Genomic DNA, 20,092 nt, shown 5'->3' with positions numbered 1-20,092 from the left:
AGAGACTACTTTGGCCAGATAACGGTTGATAGTTCTGTTCATGCGTTCAACCATCCCATCGGATTGTGGATGTAGAGCAGTCGTCCTGGTCTTGCGGATGTTCAGGACTTCACAGACGCCTTGGAACAGATTGGACTCAAAGTTTCTTCCCTGATCTGAATGAAGCTCCATGGGAACACCAAACCTGCAGATCCATTCTTTAACAAGGGCATCAGCAATCGTGGACGCTTCTTGATTTGGCAACGCGTAGGCCTCGACCCATTTGCTGAAGTAATCCATTACTACCACAATGTATTTGTTGCCATCGTTCGTCTCCGGGAAAGGACCAGCCACGTCGATCGCTATTCGTTCGAAGGGACTACCAACATTGTACTGGCGCATAGGGGCTTTACCACGCTTTTGTGGCCCATTAATGGCTGCGCAAATGTCACATTTCTTACACCAGGCCCTCACATCTTCTTTGCAGTTCACCCAGTAGAACCGTTCACGCAGCTTGCCAAGTGTCTTGGTAACACCAAGATGTCCACCGCTGGTTCCATTGTGAACTTCCGCCAAGATTTCCGGGACCCTCTTCTTTGGAATGACGATCTGCCTTCTCTCTTCTTGTCCCTCTGGTCTCTCAATCACACGGCGAAGTAATCCGTTATCTATTACCAATGAATTCCACTACGGACCAGTACGACTTCACGTTCGGCGAATATCTGCAAACTTCCTCCCACGTTGGTCTCTGGTCCGCGTTTTTCCAGTTAATCACCAAGCCCAACTCTGGATCACTGATTTGGTCATTTGCAAGATCTTCGGTTTGCCAACTATCACCAACCACAGTCGTCCTTAAGACTTTCACTTCTTTCTCTTCTTTGCAACGATTTCCCATCTGTCCGCAATTCCAACAGCGAATCGGTCCCCCCTTCTTACTCATATACTGATCCAGTACTTTCCGCACAATCCTTTCCACTTTGGAATCGTCGGAACTCTCCTCAACAGCCCGTACAAATCCTAGAGACCTAGAGCATTCTTTCGCGGCCTCAAATTCCAGGGCACGTGCTAGGGCATCTCCCAAATGCGTTGGATGAGCTAAAAGAAGTGTTTGCCTTGTCTCGTTGTCACATAAACCATCAATAAAAGCCTGTACTTTTAAGCGCTCCATAACATTTTCGGGCATAGCAGGGTACGCAAGGCGAACGAGGCGGGCTACGTCGGCTTCAAACTCCTGCAGAGACTCATTTGACTTTTGAATGCGATTTTTTAGCTGGGAATGATAGACATGTTCCAAATGAGCTTGGCCGTACCTCATTTCTAAATGTCGTACCAATTGCTGATAATCTCCCTGTTCCGATGGTGACAGTGTCTGCAGGATATCAGTCGCATCTCCCCGCAGTGCGATAGTCAAAGCGGTAGCTTTTTCAGCGATTGTCCAGCCGTTTGCTCTCGAAGCGGCTTCAAATTGGCAAATGTAGTTGGCCCAAGCGGTTTTTCCGTCAAACTGCGGAGGTTTCATAACTGATTTTGAGGTATACCTATTTTCGACTAGTTTCGGTCTCTCCGATGTTTCTTGACATTTTGGTGAATTTGACTTGGCTATTTCTTCTTTTAAAATTTCGATTTTTCTATTTACATCTTCCTCAATCTCTGTTATTTTATCTTGTGTATCTATTATCTTTTCTTCTAATTCCTGTATTTTATTATTAAAGCTGGCCTGTATATCTTTAGAATTTTCTGCGATCTTATCTTCTAAAATATTAATTAAATCCTGGGAATTTTTCATCATTTTATCACTGATTTTATCTTCTAAATTATTCAAATTGCCGTTTAAATTGTCTTGCAATTCTCGGGAATTTTCTGTAATTTTGTCATTCAAACTGTCTTCTAATTTTTGAGAGTTTTCCGTCATTTTATCTTCTAATTTTTGTAGGCACGAGTCAAGGTCACCTTCGAACTCAAAGCAAAATGTGTCCGGATCCTCGCCTTCCTCCCTCAAAACGTCTCTCAGTCTGGTTTGCAAAATACTTTTCTTTCCATCTGTCTCGCACTCTCTCTCTTCCAATATGGATTTCAGTTCGGACACTTTCAAGTCTTTCAACAATTTCTTCGGAGCCATTGTTAGTCTTTTTATTTTTCTTATCACACACGCCACACCTGACACCAATTGTTACGTTTTTCGTCGGTTCCGTGTGGATAGAAAGTCACAATTTATTTAAACACTATTTATTTAACACTAATTAACAAAAACAATAACGATAAAAGACTTATAGAACTATTTACAAACGATTTATAACTAAGAATTTATTTTGAATTTTAGCGCGTCAAATGCACTGGTATATTTATAACTGCCCTCTCTAGGCCACTGCCGCCGGCTTTTATACCGACAGGTAAAAGAAATCTAGAATAGTCCATAGATCGTTAGGCGCATAGAGAAGGTTTTCGAATGTTCTCGTATGTACTAGTCCATTCTAGTGGGTCTCGATTCTTCTCGAACGAATGAATCATTGCGGTGTCTATGCGATGTTAAGGTCATCCGAGGGCGGGCCATATTGTGAGGTTAGGTCGAGTCCACACCGGCTCGCAACAATAGTATATATTTATCAAACGTTCAGTAAATTCTAAAGTATGGTAGGTAAGTGTTTGCAATTGAATATTTAGTTTATATTGCTATTTTCTGTCATATATTTCTGGTTATTTCTTTTTCCGTTGATTTTGAACACCCTATATATGCTACCTCAAGTTTGAATATTTTAACACTACCTATTTTCTGAGAAAGCATACCTTTTTATAAAAAGTAACTAACTGATGTTCTCATAAAAGTAATAATACAAAAAATTCCATACTTATGTGGAGAACTTTAGACCCCCTGTATATTAAAAAATTAGTGAAATATTACGTAATCTAACCCGACATTTGTGTAAAAAATCTCTATTGGTTTAAAATACGCGCCAAATAAAGCACTTCTATCTCCGCCATATTGGAAAAGGTTGCATGGCCTTGTGTGGAGGTGGTGGTGGTTGACTTAGAAAATGATTGAAATGAAGGTTCATGGCATTTATAGTGACATGGTAAATGTCATCCATTTCCAAGCCAACTCTGACGCTGTTCCAGTACATATTTGTGTTTGAAAACTGATACAATATAAAATACAGGGTCGCTGTTATGTATGGAAACGGTCGATTATTAGGTAAAATATAGGAGGTACCGCAAAAAGTTTTATATAAATAACTTAAGTATACAGGGTATAATAAACTTAAGTATACAGGGTCGGCCATAAAGTCGTGGCACATAAAAGCTTCATTTTTTTAAGTAGAACCCCCTGCATATTACTGCATATTTCAATTCTTCCTTCAATTTTAAGCTAAAATCGAAATACACACAATGTACCTCAAACCAACGGTTTCCGAGTTATTGACTTTTGAGAATATCACTTAAACAATTTGATTTAATTAATTTCGATATGTTCAGTTTCATTTAACAATGCCATTCTGCCGAAACTGTGATACTTAATAATATTTGACATTAGTTCTCTAGTTAGCATTTATAGATGTAATAATGAGATTATATCAAGTCTGAAAATTACAAAATTTTCGTTTAACATTTCAATTCTTCAATTTATGTACATTGTGTATTACAATTTTTGCTTAAAATTCAAGGAAGAATTGAAGTATGCAATAATATACAGGGGATTTCATAAAAAAAAGTTTGATGTGCCACAACTTTATGACCGACCCTGTACACTTAAATTTAGTAGTAGCTAATAGCCTTGTTTATAGATTCTTTAAGTTGCTCAACCGGCTAGACAAAATCTGCTGCCAGCTGGAGGACAAATCGTGAACCTTTCGGAGCGGAGTCAAAAATATCGATTATTTTCGTTATTTTCCTCAGAGTAATGTAATAATATAGCCCGGGTTTCTGCATCTTTAATAGTGATCAGTTGATTAAAAAATTTAAACGAAACTTTTATTTTATTGTAGATTGTGGATTATTTTTGCCTGTTATTTTAAAAATTCTAAACCGTATTAACAAAGAAATTATTATTTCGATATGTTGGTACATTTTTTATAATTTATGATAATACTAATTACTGTTAATTAATATTTAGAAAAAGTTACATACCTACTTTAATTTGATTTAATGCAGATTTATAAAAGAATCATTTCATTCTTAGATTATTTTACTCTAAATTGAGTGTTTTACGAATTTTACGATATTTTTTTTTGAAAACATAAAACTTTTTACATTCTTCATTAAATGTTCAAAAAATTGCAACTTGCTTAAACAAAAATTGTAAATATGAATTTTTTAAATGAAGAAAAGCGTGTAGGATTATTGGTTCAACTTTTCTTGGTCATACATTTTCCCATTTTCCAGGATACGTTGATCGGTGAACGTTATTTACGTTTTTTAGAGAACGGTTTTCAAGACATGTTAGAAAAGTTAAATTTAGATAGTCGCGCATCAATAGGGTGGTTCCAACATGACTTTCATTATGACACCTCCCCCCCCCCCATAATGAAACAAATGTTAAAAATTATTTATATCACAATTATGCAAACTCAGGGATCGGAAGAGGTGGACCAATTGCATGGGCCCCCTCGAAGAGGTGGTACGGGAGAACATTTTCTAAAATAACTTAAGTGTATGGGGTAGTGATATTATGAAGTTTTAGTTTGCGTAATGTAAATTGTAAAGAACCGTTTAATAATATATTCTATATTTTAATGTTATAAATCATAACAAGAATAAGAATACTATGCTAACTAAGTGAAATTAGCCAAGAAAGAAAGAATTGGCTATAACTATAACTCTGTATCTATTATCTGACAAACGGATCTAAAACAGCAAGAGGAATTCGGGCAAAAAAAAGTCGACGTTGTCACGTTTAATAATAGAAAAGCAAAGTTGCTCAATATTACCTATAAATTGAATATATTTTAGTCCATTTCAGCATACATAATTATATATATGCTAATATCTTGACGTTGTTCTTATTGTATTAATGTATATTTATCTAATTAACTGATCTCCTTCATTCTGCCTATTATAAAAGGTAAAGTATTTCCTAAAAATAACGTCCGCTTAGGGCAAGCTGGCAACACTGACAAAATTCATCATGGCATCCCGGATTCAACTAATCTGATTGGTCGAGATTCTCGCACGTCTTACCGCCATTACCCCCAACTTTATGCCCCTCTCTAGGAATAGTAGAAACAGCCACTACTACTGAAAAATCCAGTGGCGGTGTATTATATTGTGTTTTATGTCTTTAACTTGATTTCTGCTTATTGTAATTAGTACACGCGTTTTAACAAATATTACTATATTTGGCAAATGACTAAACAAAATGTAGATACATTTAAAGTAAAATAATATTATAAACTTTACTGGAAAATATTATAAAAATTCCTGATATATTTTTATGAAACACCGCACGCTCCTGGATATTTTATGAATGAAATCGGTCATGATTTCACAAAATTGCGATCCCCTTACCGTTGCCCCGTTGTTTCAGATCCGTTTGTCAGACTGTAACTGTAATTTTTCGAAAAAAACGTATATACCTATATCGCCGAAAAGCTTTAAAATGTCGATTTTTATGAATAAGTCATGGCCAACTACATATATGGTCAAAAATTACAGGCTTTAAAAAGAATCAAAAAACACAAACTCATTAGGTATGTGATTATCTACAACTTTTTGTCTAAAATAGATTATAATGGAATTAGGGACAAGTTGTAAAATATCCAAAATATGTTTTTTTTCGAAATCCAGTAAGCGATAAACTTTTTCAAAAATCCGAAAGGCGCATATTTATGACCCCATAAAACTGCAATTCTTTCCCTATTAACCGACTCTCTATCTCCAGTAGTTTCCGAGATACCCATAGAGAACATCGTAGGAAACTCACCCTGTATAGTATTTTGAAACTAACTATTATTATTATTTGACTAGTTTAATTTGATTAATAAGGCTAGATTAATTTAATTTCAAATAAATTTGATCAAATTTTTCGTATATTCTGCTACCAGAAAACCAAGATTATATGATAACGCACTTTTCAACGAAGTTGATGGAAGATATAGTGTATCTATCACAATACTTAATAGAACTACTACAATTATTACAAGAAAAATAAAAAGAAAAAATACCCAAATACCCCTTCACCTACTACTCAACTACAAAATAAACGAATATAATCTCTTAAAAACACTACACAACTACTTATTCTTGTATTCTACACTGAACAAATTATCAAACTTACTAATTTATCAAACAAAAAGAAAAAATAACAAAATTATCCCTTCACCTACTACTTAACTACAAAATAAACTATAAAAACACTACTAAACTATTTTTGGTAGACTACACTAACACGCTACACTAAACACTATAATTAAACTTAATAAATTAATCTAATTTTACACTACAACTACAAAGAAAAAAGAAATAAGAACATTTTCTAAAACTAGAAGAAACAGAACTTCCATACGTGCAACCCAGGATAATAGGTCAAGGGAACAAAGAATATAAAATACTTTAAAATGTGCATTCAGAAAGAAATAATACCTCGAAAATTATCTAAACAAACATTTGTATTTCTTGTCAGTGAGAAGCATCGGCCTTGTCGGCGTTGAAGAATTTGTCGGGTATTTACAGTGGTCGAATTGTATAATTGCCAGCTTTTATAGCATATCTAATAGACAAAAAGTATCTGGTCAATTAGTAACCAATTGGCACAGTCCGAAAATTATCGATTTTTATTTTCTCTGTTTTTATTAGTAGCTTCAAAATTAGTAAGTAAGTAACAAAAATATTTTTCTGTAGGGAAACCGGTCCTGCCATCTAGTAGTCTTAGTCCATAAACGTCTTAGGTTGATCTTGAGGTTGATCTACTTTAAAAATATATATACAAGGCTAATAGCACAGAATATCTAGCTACGCAACAGAAGCCTCGTTACATGCATAAAATTGTAGGTATCAAAAGGAGACATGCTTTTAAAGCCTGTCTCCAAATCAGATATTTTGATGCGGTAGTTTCGCTACTACATAATAGAGGGCGATAAATTTTAAAGAAAACAGTTTTCTACAAACAAAATTTAAAAGAATTTTGTGCAGTGTTGCCATTGTGTAATTCATATTGTAATACTTCCTGATAAAGCCTACCTTCAAATTTGCTACATCATTTAAACATATTAAAATAGATCAGAGCTCTTTTTTCAAACGTTTAAGTATTTAACTTGCCATGTTAGATGGAGTTAAATCTTACGAGCTGAGTTACAATCAGTTCCTGACGTTTGATTGTAATTGAATCCTGAATTTTGATTGTAATCCGGCTACAATGTAATAAATATTGTTCTACTATTATGATACCACTTCCTGACGTTCAATTGTGTTCATACTTTATACAGCATGATCGGGAAAAAAAGGCGTTAGCGATGACTATGAAATGAAGATCGCTGTCATTTTATATGTAAATTTATATGGGAAATAGTACACCATAATAAAGTACCATATTACGATACATGGCGTTCGATTGAGTTTAAACTTGGTATTCTACTTATCTTTAGTAACATTGTAATATTATGGTACCATGGAGCATATAAAGTGGTACCTTCTATAGTACCATATTATGATACCACTTTCTGACGTTCGATTGGGCTCATATTTGATATATACTTGCTTAATTTTGATGACATTGCAATATTATGGTACCATGAAGCCATGAAACATATCAAGTGGTACCATAACAAAATATAGTACCATATTAGATACATGGCGGTCGATAGGGCTTTAACTTGGTATACTACGTATCTTCGGTGATATTGTAATTTTATGGTACCATGGAGCATATAAAGTGGTACCTTCTATAGTACCATATTATGTTACCATTTCCTGATGTTCGATTGGGCTCATATTTGATATATACTTGCGTATTTTTGATGACATTGCAATATTATGGTACTATGAAGCATATCAAGTGGTACCATAATATAGTACCATACTACATATGTACATGGCGCTTGATTGGGCTTAAACTTGGTATACTACGTATATTCGGTGACACTGTAATATGATGGTACTATGATGCATGTAAAGTGGTAACTTTTATAGTACCATATTATGATACCACTTCCTGACGTTCGATTGAGCTCATACTTGATATATAATTTCGTATTTTTGATGACATTGCAATATTATGATACCATGAACCATATCAAGTGGTACCATAATATAGTACCATATTACGTACATGGCGTTCGATTGGGCTTAAACTTGGTATACTACGTATCTTCGGTGACATTGTAATATGATGGTACTATGATGCATATAAAGTGGTACCTTCTATAGTACTACATTATGACACCACTTCCTGACGTTCGATTGGGGTCATACTTGATATATAATTTCGTATTTTTGATGACATTGCAATATTATGATACCATGAACCATATCCAGTGGTACTATAATATAGTACCATATTACGTACATGGCGTTCGATTGGGCTTAAACTTGGTATACTACGTATCTTCGGTGACATTGTAATATGATGGTACTATGATGCATATAAAGTGGTACCTTCTATAGTACTACATCATGATACCACTTCCTGACGTTCGATTGGGCTCGTATTTGATATATACTTGCGTATGTTCAATGACATTGCAATATTATGATACCATGAAGCATATCAATAAGAGGTATCATAATGTAGTACCATATTACGATACCATTTCCTGGCGTTCGATTGGGCTTAAACTTGGTATACTACGGATCTTCAGTGATATTGCAATATTATGGTACCTTGAAGCATATCGAGTGGTACCATAATATAGTACAATATTATTATGTCATTTCCTGGATTGCGATTGGGCCCAAATTTGGTATACTTGCGTTTCTTTATAAAGATTTGTTTTGTTAATTAATAATTTTAATTTATTTTACGAATTTTAATTTATTGTACAATGTCGTGACAGCAACTTTTATGCCGAGTATGATATTATTAATAATTGTACCTGTGTCACTTTTTAATATCTACCTAGCTATATATAAATAACGTGGCAAACAGAAGAAATCTGTTATTATACTATTTTTTTAGTCAATTAACATTTTTTGTACTGCATTTTAATAAATTATTTCCATTATTATTAAACTTATATTTCATTACTAACGTTCCAGCATTAATAAATATCAATATCAATCGCCCTGTACATGTTTAAAAGTAATTAAATGTATTTTCTTAGTTAAAAATATAAGGTAGTGTATACGTTTTGTAATAATATACTTAAAACTATTTTAAAAGCCAAACGAATAATTAATATAAGTGTATCTGACAAGAAAACAAGAATAGAAAGAAACTATTATACACCAGAAAAAGAATGGGATGCCAATTAAAGTCTTTTTGAATCTGGCAACTGTGCATATTTAGCCGAGCTTCAAGGCAGTCGACGTGCCGTCGATCCGCATCGATCCAAAACCAAAAGTTCAAAATTTCCAATTATATTCTGATTATGATATTGTCGCGCCATCTAGTATTTTATTTGTGCAATTTTAGCTCTTTCATTTCGAGTATTTTTCTGTTGCGTAGCTAGATATTCTGTGCTAATAGGCATTTAAAAATCCATTAGAACAGTACCACAGTTCTGGCAGAATGGCATCATTAAATAAAACTGAACATATTGAAATTAATTAAATCAAATTCTTTAAGTGATTTGTTCAAAAGTCAATAACTCGAAAATGGTTTGTTTGAGGTACATTGTGTGTATTTCGATTTTTGCTTAGAATTGAAGGAAGAATTATTGAAATATGCAGTAATATACAGGGGGTTCTATTAAAAAAATAAAACTTTTATGTGCCACGACTTTGTGACCGACCATGTATACTTAAATTTATTACTTGCTACTACATATTTAAAAATCCTATAATTTTTGTATTTAACTTTTTGCGGTACCTCCTATATTTTACCTAAACTCGACTGTTTTCATACATAACAGCGAAAAAATAATACAATGAAAAAATATAATAACTGCCAATGTGTAGATTTCATTACCTATATTAGATAAAAATAACTTCCAGTATATTACCTCTTTTGGCTTCCTCTCCCCATGCTTTTTGTCATGTCTGGAACGAGTTTCCTCACTTTTTCTCACACGAAAACCTCTTTCATTTACATAGTGATGTTCAGAATAACTTATCTGCTCAAACATTTGCTGTTTTTCCCTATAGTACTTTTCTCTTTGATAAACATCTTTAAGTTTCTCAGATTTTGTTTTATCTCTAAAAAGAAAAAAAAACATCAATTTAAAATATCTATTGAAAAATTTCGTTTTTACAAAATATTATTTTCTTTCACAAAAATTGAACATCCCCTAATTTTGGATCATAAATTGTCACGTGCAGTTAAAGAATGCATTTGTAATGCATTTCATCAATGTTACAATAGTGTAAAGAAGAACACTTAAAAAGGTGAGGCATTAAAAAAATTAGATACAAAAAAATATCAAAATGTTTAGATTTATAAGTTTTTTAGTTGATAAGCAAATGTTTGTAAAAATATCCCATTTTTAAAATAAGTACCATAAATACTGATAAATTTTTAATTCTATGATAAATACCTACTAACCTGTGATGTTTATCTCTATGAGAATGTCGAACTTCTCTGCCCTTTTCATTTTTATCTGACTTTCTACGTGATCTTTCATGTTCTCTTTTCTTTGTTTTATGATCTAAAATTTTAGCTTGAGGCGGTTTTATATCCAACGCATCCATATCTCCTATATCTTCATCGTCGCTATAAAAACATCTAACGTAATAATAATAATAAAATTACAAAACTTCTTACCTTTTGTATTCCGTTCCTTCTATTTTATTTTTAGACGTTTCGCCAGGGCTTTGGCGTAATTCTCCATCCTCGCTTTGATCATCTCCTGATCCGCTTCCTGACATAATTAAGGATAAAAACAAAATTAAAGCTAGACTGTGAAGCTAGACTTCCCAAACAATCCTAATCAATGAAGGTGGAAGTGGCTCTTTAACAACTCTTAACCAAAAAACTATATCCACACAAAACAATTTATAGAAAAAAGCTATTAGTGATCAATTTTTCTGTGACCAGTGGTGTGATCTTCATGAACGTATATTATCACTAATTCACACAAATTCACCAAGAAATGTTCCCCTTCAATAAAAGAGAACCTGCAGCAGACACTGCGATAAAAACATTAAAAACAAAACACAAACATGACATATGACATCTAACATGACAATGACGTTGAATGACGTGACAGTCGTGAGTAGAGCACCACAGAATATATTTCACCATCTCCCACAGATGCTAAAGATTCTTAAGGGAAGATTATTGAAATCATAGATATAAATCTCTGTGGTGTCAGGGATGGACAGATAAAAAACTAGTTATTAGTTATTTACACGTAAAATGTCTAGATTTTTTACAAGCAATGTTTTTGCGTTATCTAAAAAAAACGTAAAAATCTACGTCTATAGACTAGCAAAAGGGTATTACCAGTAAAAGTTCTCTAAAAAACACATCAGTCGAAAGATCTATTTTTAAAAATGATATTTTTACAAAAAAAATATCTACCGAGATTATAGACTATCTCTGTATCACTATGTTTGGTCATTTTATAGTCATTTTATTGATTCTAATTGGCCACAGAAAAACTTTCCAATTTTTTTGCGTTTTTTACGTTTATTTTAATACTAAAACTTGAAAAAAATTGCAATGGTTTGTGTACGCTGAACCCTGGACGGTTCAAAGCAAGTTTTTTTTTGTTTTTATAAAACGTTCATAACATCTGTGTTCAAAACGTACACAACTATCCTGTAAAAGGCTTAGTTCTTTACACGTAAAAATCGTTATTTTATTTCATGATTTTTACAAAGATTTTTACGGACTTATGCCCCATTTTACAGAGCTCATCTCCTAATGGCAGTAGTTTTTTCTCTTATCTCTAGATGGTGCCATGGTAATGCCACCTATGACCGCGAAATCGATTTTTAACTAAAATTCTGTTTTCGTGTTTTATCATGTCGGAACTTTTTTCTTTGTTAATTTTCACTTAAAGTTATATAGTGAAAAATACGATACATGTAATGTAAGAAATGCCTAAAGTGCATTTTTGTAGTAGTGTCACTATTTTTTTAAAAATATTAACCTAGAAATCATTTGTTTTTAGCTCTGGTTTTAAGCAGTTTTAAGTTAATCTTTTTGTTCAAAGTGTACCTATTCCCTGATTCAAAGCTTTTCAATAATATATTATACATATAAAGTTACAGTTTTTTAAGTATTATGTGATTGTTTAGCTAGTAGGGACTTAAAGTATTACTTATAATGTCGACGACAACGTTTGTGGAAGGGTGGTTATGCTACGATGCGATTCTTGGAGAAGGAGCTTATGGAGAGTAAGTCTAGTTTATCTGTTTATTAAGTTTGGTTATTAAATGTAAGTTGGATCTTTAAACAAGAAATTATATAGTTTCCCAATCTTAAGTCAGAGTTACTTCTTCTAGAGTAAGATTACTGGTTCATAAAAATACTGATGAAAAAGTAGCGTGCAAAATAATAGATCACTCAAAGTACAAAGATGCAAAAACTAATATATCTCGAGAAGTAATGATCCACAGTATGCTTAGCCACGACAATATAATAAGATTTTTTGGCAGAAGACAGGAACCAAAAAAAGAATACATATTTTTAGAATATGCTTCTGGGGGTGAATTGTTTCAAATGATTGGTAAGATTTTTGTAAACGCTTTTTCTAAAAATTTTATAAATACCTATATTTTTAGAACCTGATATAGGCATGCCTTCTCGTAATGCACAAACATTTATGAAACATCTATTAAATGGTATAGAATATTTGCATAACAAAGGAATAGTTCATAGAGACATAAAACCGGAAAACTTATTAATTGATGGTAACGGAGTATTGAAAATAAGTGATTTTGGAATGGCCACAATATTCAGGCTAAAAGGAAAGGAAAGAAAACTGGATAAAAAGTAATTATACAAAAAATATAATTATTATTTATACCATTTTTTTGCCATTGTATTATAGATGTGGAACTAGGCCCTATTTAGCACCAGAGGTATTAAAGAGACCATATTTTGCAAGACCGTCAGATATATGGAGTTGCGGCATAGTGTTTGTAGCTATGCTAACAGGAGGTAATTGACACAAAATAATGTAACTGTTTCTAAATATACCATTTCTTTCTCTAGAGCTTCCATGGGCTGATACCACAGATGAAAATCAAGAGTTTCTGAAGTGGCGTAGGGATAATTATATTTCAGAAACTCCTTGGTCAAAATTAGGCAACACTACTCTAAGTTTAGCAAGACAAATTTTAAATGAAGACTCTGAGAAAAGATTAACATTAGAGCAAATATTAAAACACCCTTGGATGAAATTTAATTTTGGAGATGGTAATATGTAAAAAAAACATGATGTTTTTTTTTCAGGGTTTAGTTACAAATAGCTAACTTCATTTTGCTTTGGTATTATAGCTGTATGATGCTTTTGATACTCATAAAGCTAAATTACCAAAGCAGAAAGTATGGCTCATCATCTATTTCATTGTATAAAAATATGAATTATTAAGATCTAAATGTTTGTTACTTATTTATTTGTATATTTTCTCATGTAGATAATACCACGGACCAAGGTGATGGTCATGCAACAAACCCAGCTAAAAGATGGAACTCGATGATGGAGAGTGAGACTAAACATAATCGCGAAGTTCCACTAGTCACTTTATCACAACCAACAATGGTAATACGTCCAGCCACAATTGACCAGTTGGTTGATGATATCAAGACTACAAAATCGAGGGATTCCATTTGTTTCTCCCAGCCCACTAGGAATGATGATGTTATACTTCAGTTTACTCAAAGCCCTATTACTAGAGAAAATTTCCATAATCTGGTTAAGAGGATGACAAGATTCTATGTGACCTGTTCGTTGACAAAAGCTGTTGAAGCCCTTGGATCTGTTTTAGATAGTTTTCATTATTGCTGGTCTATAGATGCTGCTGGAACTGTAAGTATTAAACCTTCTTGTGGTTGGAAATAAATTTAAAAAATTTGACTATTTATCGGCTGTCATCACTAGAAGCAAAACAAAGCAATAAATAAATAATATAAGTCTTTTTAATGATAATTAAATTAGTTTTTCATAATAGTAATATTTAAAATGAGATGAGAAATAAAACTGGTTTTATTCCAAAAACATGTTTGTTAAAAAGTATTCGGTATACAGTATGATCCATTTGAAATTAGTAGTAAAATTTCTACCATTTTTTGAAACTTTTTTGAACTTAAGGTTAAGACAAAATGTACCTTTAACTAGCGTCCATGTCCCACTAGTCTAGTGTGGCACCCGACAATGTTGCCGTTTGTTGTCGCCTTATTTTATGAACGGTTTACACAACGATAAGACATATACCATATGACTGATACCTTAGAAATGAACATCGTTGACATTCCCCATATAATTTTACATTTGTATTATTATTTTACATTGTACAAACTAAAATATATGGGAAAACGTTCAAGAAAAGCCTCCAGAAAGCTTATTAAACCGTCTGAACTAGAAAATTTGAATTTATTTCTTAATAAAATGAATTAAAATTAAAGAACACTGTTTATACATTGACTTTTATTATTTATTATACAAGTTGGTATTAACGAATTTTCACACATAATAATTCATTAGATTTTTCCAATCTTTGAAATTTTCATTTCTTCATGATGGTTCGATTAATGTTCAGCCTGAATTAAATTCAGTGCAAATATAAATCAAATAATACTTTATGAAAAGTAGTTTTTGTTAATAAATCTTTATAATCAAAATATATGGTAGATAAAAATATTTCTAGATGGTTTGACTAACGTTCAGTCTGAATCATATGCGGTGAAAATTAAGATCTAGTAGCTTATCAAAAGTTTTTTTTATTAAAGTATCATATATTTTCATAAATAAAAATATTTGAATTTTATTTTTAAACAAATTTTAAATATCTAGTAAATATTAGAGATTATAATAGAATAAACAACCTACACTAAAACGTACAAAACTTGGTAGTCAGTTCACTTATTCTTGCTTTATTTAGTACAAGCAGAGTAAGTAGATCGCCGAGTAGCGACAGAAACCGTCCAAACCAAACCAAACCAAATTTTCTTTCTCTCTCTTTTGACGTGTTTGACAGATAGACTATGTATTTAACTGCTCAACTTATGAAGTGGTCCTAAACATGGTATACACTGCTCATAATTTGAAGTGGAATTAATTATAAAGTTTTATATATATATTTTTTTCTTTTGTTTTATCCTTATTTCTAAATTTGAATGTATAAAATATCTTACAGCTAATAAATAATTAAAAAAACGATTTGTTGCCTGAGGTATACTTGAAATAAAGTCTATAGAGATATTTGATAAATGGCAACAGTGGCAATTTCGCTTCTTCATATGACAGATAATCTACTTATTTCGCGCAGCCGCAAAGAAAATTGAAAACGGGACTGTCGCTACTCGGCGGTTTTCTTACTCTGGTACTAGCGTGTACCAGCTACTTCGTTCGCGTCGAATTAATCATTTGTAATGGTGATGATAAAGCAAAGCAAGAATTTCCATTAACATACAAACTGGATAAAATTTTCTCACATTTATGTCAGCATGAGAAAAAACAATATGGCGATATTCTTCGATATTATATTATGATTATTTTGATTATATAACTTGGTAATATTTGAGGGGTAGTTTCATCTCGTTGGAATTTGACTTTCGAAAAATCCGTTTGCCAAAAATAAGCTTTTTACGTCAATCAGTTTAAGCAGAATCGTGGTTAAGAAATTACCCAACTTTTTGGAACACCTTGTATGATTTTTTAAAAAATTTCAAAATATGTAAAAAAACCAAATAAATTATGCTTGTCCAAGCGTTTTCCCGAAAGACTAACCGTTTTTTAAATAACAAATATTGTAATATTTGAGGGGCGTTTTCACCCTCTTGGAATTTGAAATTCGAGAAACCCCTCCTTATCGAACCTCTACACCCCACAGTCAATCCGTTTGCCAAAAATCAGCTTTAAACGTCAAGCAGTTTAAGCAGAATCGTGGTTACTCATTGGTCATATTTTATGAAACACCCTGTATAAATTTATAATAAATCTTAAAATATGTAAAACAACAAAATAAAATATACGGGTTTAAGAGTTTTTCCGAAAAACTCACCGGTTTTTAAATAAAAAATATTTTAATATTTGAGGGATAGTTTCACCCCCTTAGAATTTGAGTTTCGAAAAATCCCTTCTTATCGAACTCTACACCCTAAAGTCAATCTGTTTTCCAAAAATCAGCTTTTTACGTCAAGGGCTTTAAGCAGGATCGTGATTAATCAATGACCAGATTTTTCGAAACACCCTGTATACATTTTTAAAAAATCTTAAAATATATAAAACAACAAAATAAAATATACGGGTTTAAGCGTTTTTTCGGAAACTTGACCGTTTTTTAAATAAAAAATATTGTAATATTTGAGAGGTGATTTCACCCTCTTGGAACTGGAATTTCGAAAAATCCCTTCTTATCGAACCTCTACACCCTAGAATCAACCTGTATGCCAAAATTGAGCTTCTTACGTTGAGTGGTTTGAGCAGGATCGTGATTAATGAGTATGTCAGTCACTTAAGGATTTTATATATTAGTATAGATTCTGATTACTACTAAGAATGTTTTAACAAAACAAACCAAATAGCAATCAAACTTTGAAATAAACCGTAAAAATACATGTCTTTAGTTTAGCTGACAATTGAAAACCATGAAATTAAGGGACCACAAGCGGCAACATTTTCGGGTGCCAGAGCAGACTAGTGGGACGTAGACACTAGTTGTGAATTTATATGGGCTTATCATATTATTTCATCTTCTTTTGATCCTGGTTAATAGTATTTTGATGAGTAATTAAACGGTGCTCAAAATTGCGATTCTGTATTGGTTAAAAGTTACTTCGCTGATTACGTTCAATTTCTAATTATTGTGTTTTGAACGCCAGAATGAAATTAAGTCATGATTATGTAAGTATTCCTTTTCCATGTTCAATACTATAGCTGTATTGAAAAACAGTTATTTTTTACACAGAAAAATTGGCATAATTTTACAAATTAAGCTTGATTTTCATGCATCCGTTATCCGACGATACGATGATACGATATTAATTTTATTGGTTGAATTTAAAGACTTTGATTGGTTAGAAACCATGGTACAAAGAATACAAGGTATGATATTGCGCAGGTTGGTCGCTACGTCACAGGTGATAACTGGCGCTATTGGTCAGCACGCTCCGCGCGCCAGTTCAAATCGTCAAGATATTATTGGTGGGTTCATACAGCCAAATAAAATAAAATAAGAATAAAATAAAATAAGAAATAAGGAATTCTTATTTGTGTGCGTTCATACAGTCAAATAAAATAAAATAAGAAATATATATTTGCTCATGCGCAGTACGATGAGGCTGGATAAAAGTTAACTTTTACGATTGTTTATAGTAATTTTACTATTTATAGTATATTTATTTGTTCGTTGCCTACTATATTATATATTTTACTTATGTGAAATTATAAAATAAATTAAATCCAAACTGAAAATATTTGTAGGTTAGAATTAAGCGTCCGCAAAGCCGTTTAAAATAAAATAACACATAAAATAAAACAAGAAGTTAAAAGATAAAGACTTCTTATTTTATTTGTTATTTTATTTGGCTGTATGAACGCATGTACGGTATCCCATATAACCAACTTTCTTATTTTATTTTATTTTATTCTTATTTTATTTTATTTGGCTGTATGAACCCACCATATAATAAACCTGTTTTTTTTTATATACCGTCATTGAATTATCGCTAAGCAAGTTACTGTGGAGCAGTGCGTAAAGAGTCAGGCTAGGAAGCGAGAGACCAGAGTTCGAATCTCGGCCGGGACATAAATTTTTTATTTAATTTTTTAAATACTGTTGTATTCTATAGTTTATTTTTGTAGTATAAAAAAAAAAAGAACTATTTATTCTGTTATTTTTAATCTCCGGTATTAATATATAAATTGATCGTTGGTACAATACCTCATTTAATATAAAATAATATTCTACTTTTTGAAATATATCGGGCCCTAATTGTACCTAAAAGTAATATATTTTTACAGTGATATACCATATTGTAAACTATTTAATATTTCAGTCACTTAAAAAGTTAATTTGCATTGAATAATTTCCTACCATTAAAGGAAATTTGAGCTATAATCCTTGACGGGCATATTCTGGGTATGCAAATACTTCCTCTAAATTTTGGGTTTCGTTCAACCGACTTATTCTCAAAACCTGAAACATCTACATATAAAAAGAAGCACAGGTCACTAATTATAATAAACTTCACCCTTGGAATTACTTCTATCACAATTACAACACATCTGCATTGGCATTTTCTACTTTTCGATGGGAAACAATCAACTTCCCAACATTTTTTAAATGATGTAACAATTCCTCTTGTGGTTACTTTTCCATAGATATCCTCATCTCTGTCCTCATGTAAATTCAGAGACAATGAACATGAAAATTATTTACCACAAACATCGCAAACTAAAAACCTAATAACAATTTTATACCGAATATAGAAATAAATTTAGTATTCTTACCTATTATCGTCCAAATCCATGTTAATAGATAATTAATATTTTGGATTTTTGTCTTTTATTTTTAAATATATATTTGGAACTGCTGATTTTAGTAATTATTAAATTAAATGAACTAAAAAGTCTTAAAAATAAACAATTCTTAACTATAACCCCAAAAAATACAGATCTCCTGTCAACTTTCACTATTTTTTATTTATTCGTTATTTTCCTAGTGACGTCACAGGTGGTATGCGCGAACTGAACGAAATTGGAGCCGCTATCGATCATACCTTGTTTTCTTTGTACCATGGTTAGAAACGGTTAACCAATCGAAGCCTTTATATTCAACCAATAAAATTAATATCGTATCATCCTATCGTCGGAAAACGGATGCATGAAAATCAAGCTTAACTCAGCCAAAAATTGTAAGTTTTCAAGAAAAAGCCCAAAAAATTGATGTCAGTGAATTGACATAATTGGCTAACATTTTTTGATTGATATTTTGTTTCATACCCTCTTTCAATCATTGTTAAAAAATGTTTATTTTTAACTTGAATTTACACCTCTGAAGCAACTTAAATTATTTCAATTATTTTATTGTATCTGTTAAATTCTATTTTGCGTAATATATAGAACAAATATCTTTGTTTCAGATTACAATTTCCACAGTTGATATTTTAAAAAATCAGCTGGTTTTGAAAGTAAGTTTTTTGGAGATGGATGCGAAAATTTTGGTAGACTTTCGTTTATCTAAAGGCTGTGGTTTAGATTTTAAGAAGAGATTTTTGAAAATAAGGGCATGTCTTTCGAACATTATTGAGAAGCCTTCCGTTGACCATAGCCAAATTGTATGTTCAAGTGAAAATTAACAAATTCTGTTGTTTAATTAGTGTAAGATTTTTATACCAGTTTCTTCTTGTGCAGAAATAGCGATATTATTTGTGATTTTTTTTTTGTTAAAATGTTTTTTAAGTCAATACAAGTTTATTAAAAAAGAATTTATTTTTTTCTTTTATTATAAAATAATTTAATAAATAATATGTTATATGCATTGATGCGAGATTGTACATTTTGTAGTTGTTACTCGAATGGGCAGTCTTTTTTAGTATCAGTATTTACACAGTAGCTTCCATATATTCTAAAACAAAGTATCATAATTAACTTAAAAATGAAAGATGATCTAAATCTGAAAAAAATTACCCGTACGGCGTATCGTGTCCCATTGGTATAGATTTTCCAGGTAAGTATCCCCATTTTCTATCTATTTTTGGGCATTTAGCATCGCAAGGTCGTCCCATGATAGAATCCGGATATTTGACAGTTTTGGCAAAATAACAAGCGCTTTGAAAGTGACTACATCTAGCAATACCTTAAAATGATATAAGACGGATTAAAGCACTGTTAACATAGTCAGATAAAGCGCCTTA

At 32.0% G+C, this 20,092-nt stretch overlaps 3 protein-coding genes across 6 annotated transcripts in view; 1 reads left to right on the top strand and 2 right to left on the bottom strand.

Annotated features, from left to right (window-relative positions):
* The window catches only part of LOC115884510 (serine/threonine-protein kinase PITSLRE), a 31,145-nt gene extending 19,901 nt beyond the window's left edge, over positions 1-11,244 (bottom strand). For both annotated transcript variants that reach the window (XM_030903115.1, XM_030903119.1), the window contains exons 1-3: positions 10,826-11,244; positions 10,607-10,774; positions 10,068-10,260 (exon numbers count right to left, since the gene is read on the bottom strand). In XM_030903115.1, coding sequence (XP_030758975.1) covers positions 10,068-10,260; positions 10,607-10,774; positions 10,826-10,929 — 465 coding nt within the window. In that variant the 5' untranslated portion in view covers positions 10,930-11,244. The remainder of the gene's footprint in view (positions 1-10,067; positions 10,261-10,606; positions 10,775-10,825) is intronic.
* Positions 11,245-11,948: 704 nt separating this feature from the next.
* On the top strand, positions 11,949-19,663 carry LOC115884493 (serine/threonine-protein kinase grp). 3 transcript variants are annotated; one of them, XM_030903105.1, is made up of 8 exons: positions 11,949-12,098; positions 12,180-12,446; positions 12,514-12,737; positions 12,793-13,003; positions 13,062-13,171; positions 13,226-13,429; positions 13,651-14,042; positions 19,319-19,663. In XM_030903105.1, exons 3-8 carry the CDS (start codon positions 12,617-12,619, stop codon positions 19,532-19,534), a joined length of 1,254 nt encoding a protein of 417 aa, XP_030758965.1. In that variant the 5' UTR covers positions 11,949-12,098; positions 12,180-12,446; positions 12,514-12,616; the 3' UTR covers positions 19,535-19,663. The 3 variants fall into 3 exon arrangements, with proteins under 3 accessions (XP_030758965.1, XP_030758958.1, XP_030758954.1); XM_030903098.1 differs by having other exon boundaries at positions 11,950-12,098; positions 12,180-12,405; XM_030903094.1 differs by having other exon boundaries at positions 11,952-12,405.
* A 52-nt stretch (positions 19,664-19,715) lies between these two features.
* LOC115884484 (pancreatic lipase-related protein 2) overlaps positions 19,716-20,092 on the bottom strand; it is a 36,185-nt gene continuing 35,808 nt past the window's right edge. Inside the window, exons 6-7 of the mRNA XM_030903082.1 lie at positions 19,866-20,034; positions 19,716-19,803 (exon numbers count right to left, since the gene is read on the bottom strand). Coding sequence (XP_030758942.1) covers positions 19,746-19,803; positions 19,866-20,034 — 227 coding nt within the window. The 3' untranslated portion in view covers positions 19,716-19,745. The remainder of the gene's footprint in view (positions 19,804-19,865; positions 20,035-20,092) is intronic.

The sequence above is a fragment of the Sitophilus oryzae genome, unplaced genomic scaffold, assembly GCF_002938485.1.
Source record: "Sitophilus oryzae breed Bouriz unplaced genomic scaffold, Soryzae_2.0 scaffold_111_pilon_pilon, whole genome shotgun sequence".
NCBI lineage: Eukaryota > Metazoa > Arthropoda > Insecta > Coleoptera > Curculionidae > Sitophilus > Sitophilus oryzae.
The sequence above is the reverse complement of the archived record's forward strand: the minus strand, read 5'-3'. Positions and strand labels throughout refer to the sequence as shown.

Bases quoted from the DNA above. Each gene is read 5' to 3' on its own strand.
- LOC115884493 (XM_030903098.1), top strand. From the start codon at position 12,335: ATGTCGACGACAACGTTTGTGGAAGGGTGGTTATGCTACGATGCGATT. The intron at 13,172-13,225 runs GTAATTGACACA...TTCTTTCTCTAG, and splicing joins TGTAGCTATGCTAACAGGAG to AGCTTCCATGGGCTGATACC. The intron at 14,043-19,318 runs GTAAGTATTAAA...TCTTTGTTTCAG, and splicing joins CTATAGATGCTGCTGGAACT to ATTACAATTTCCACAGTTGA.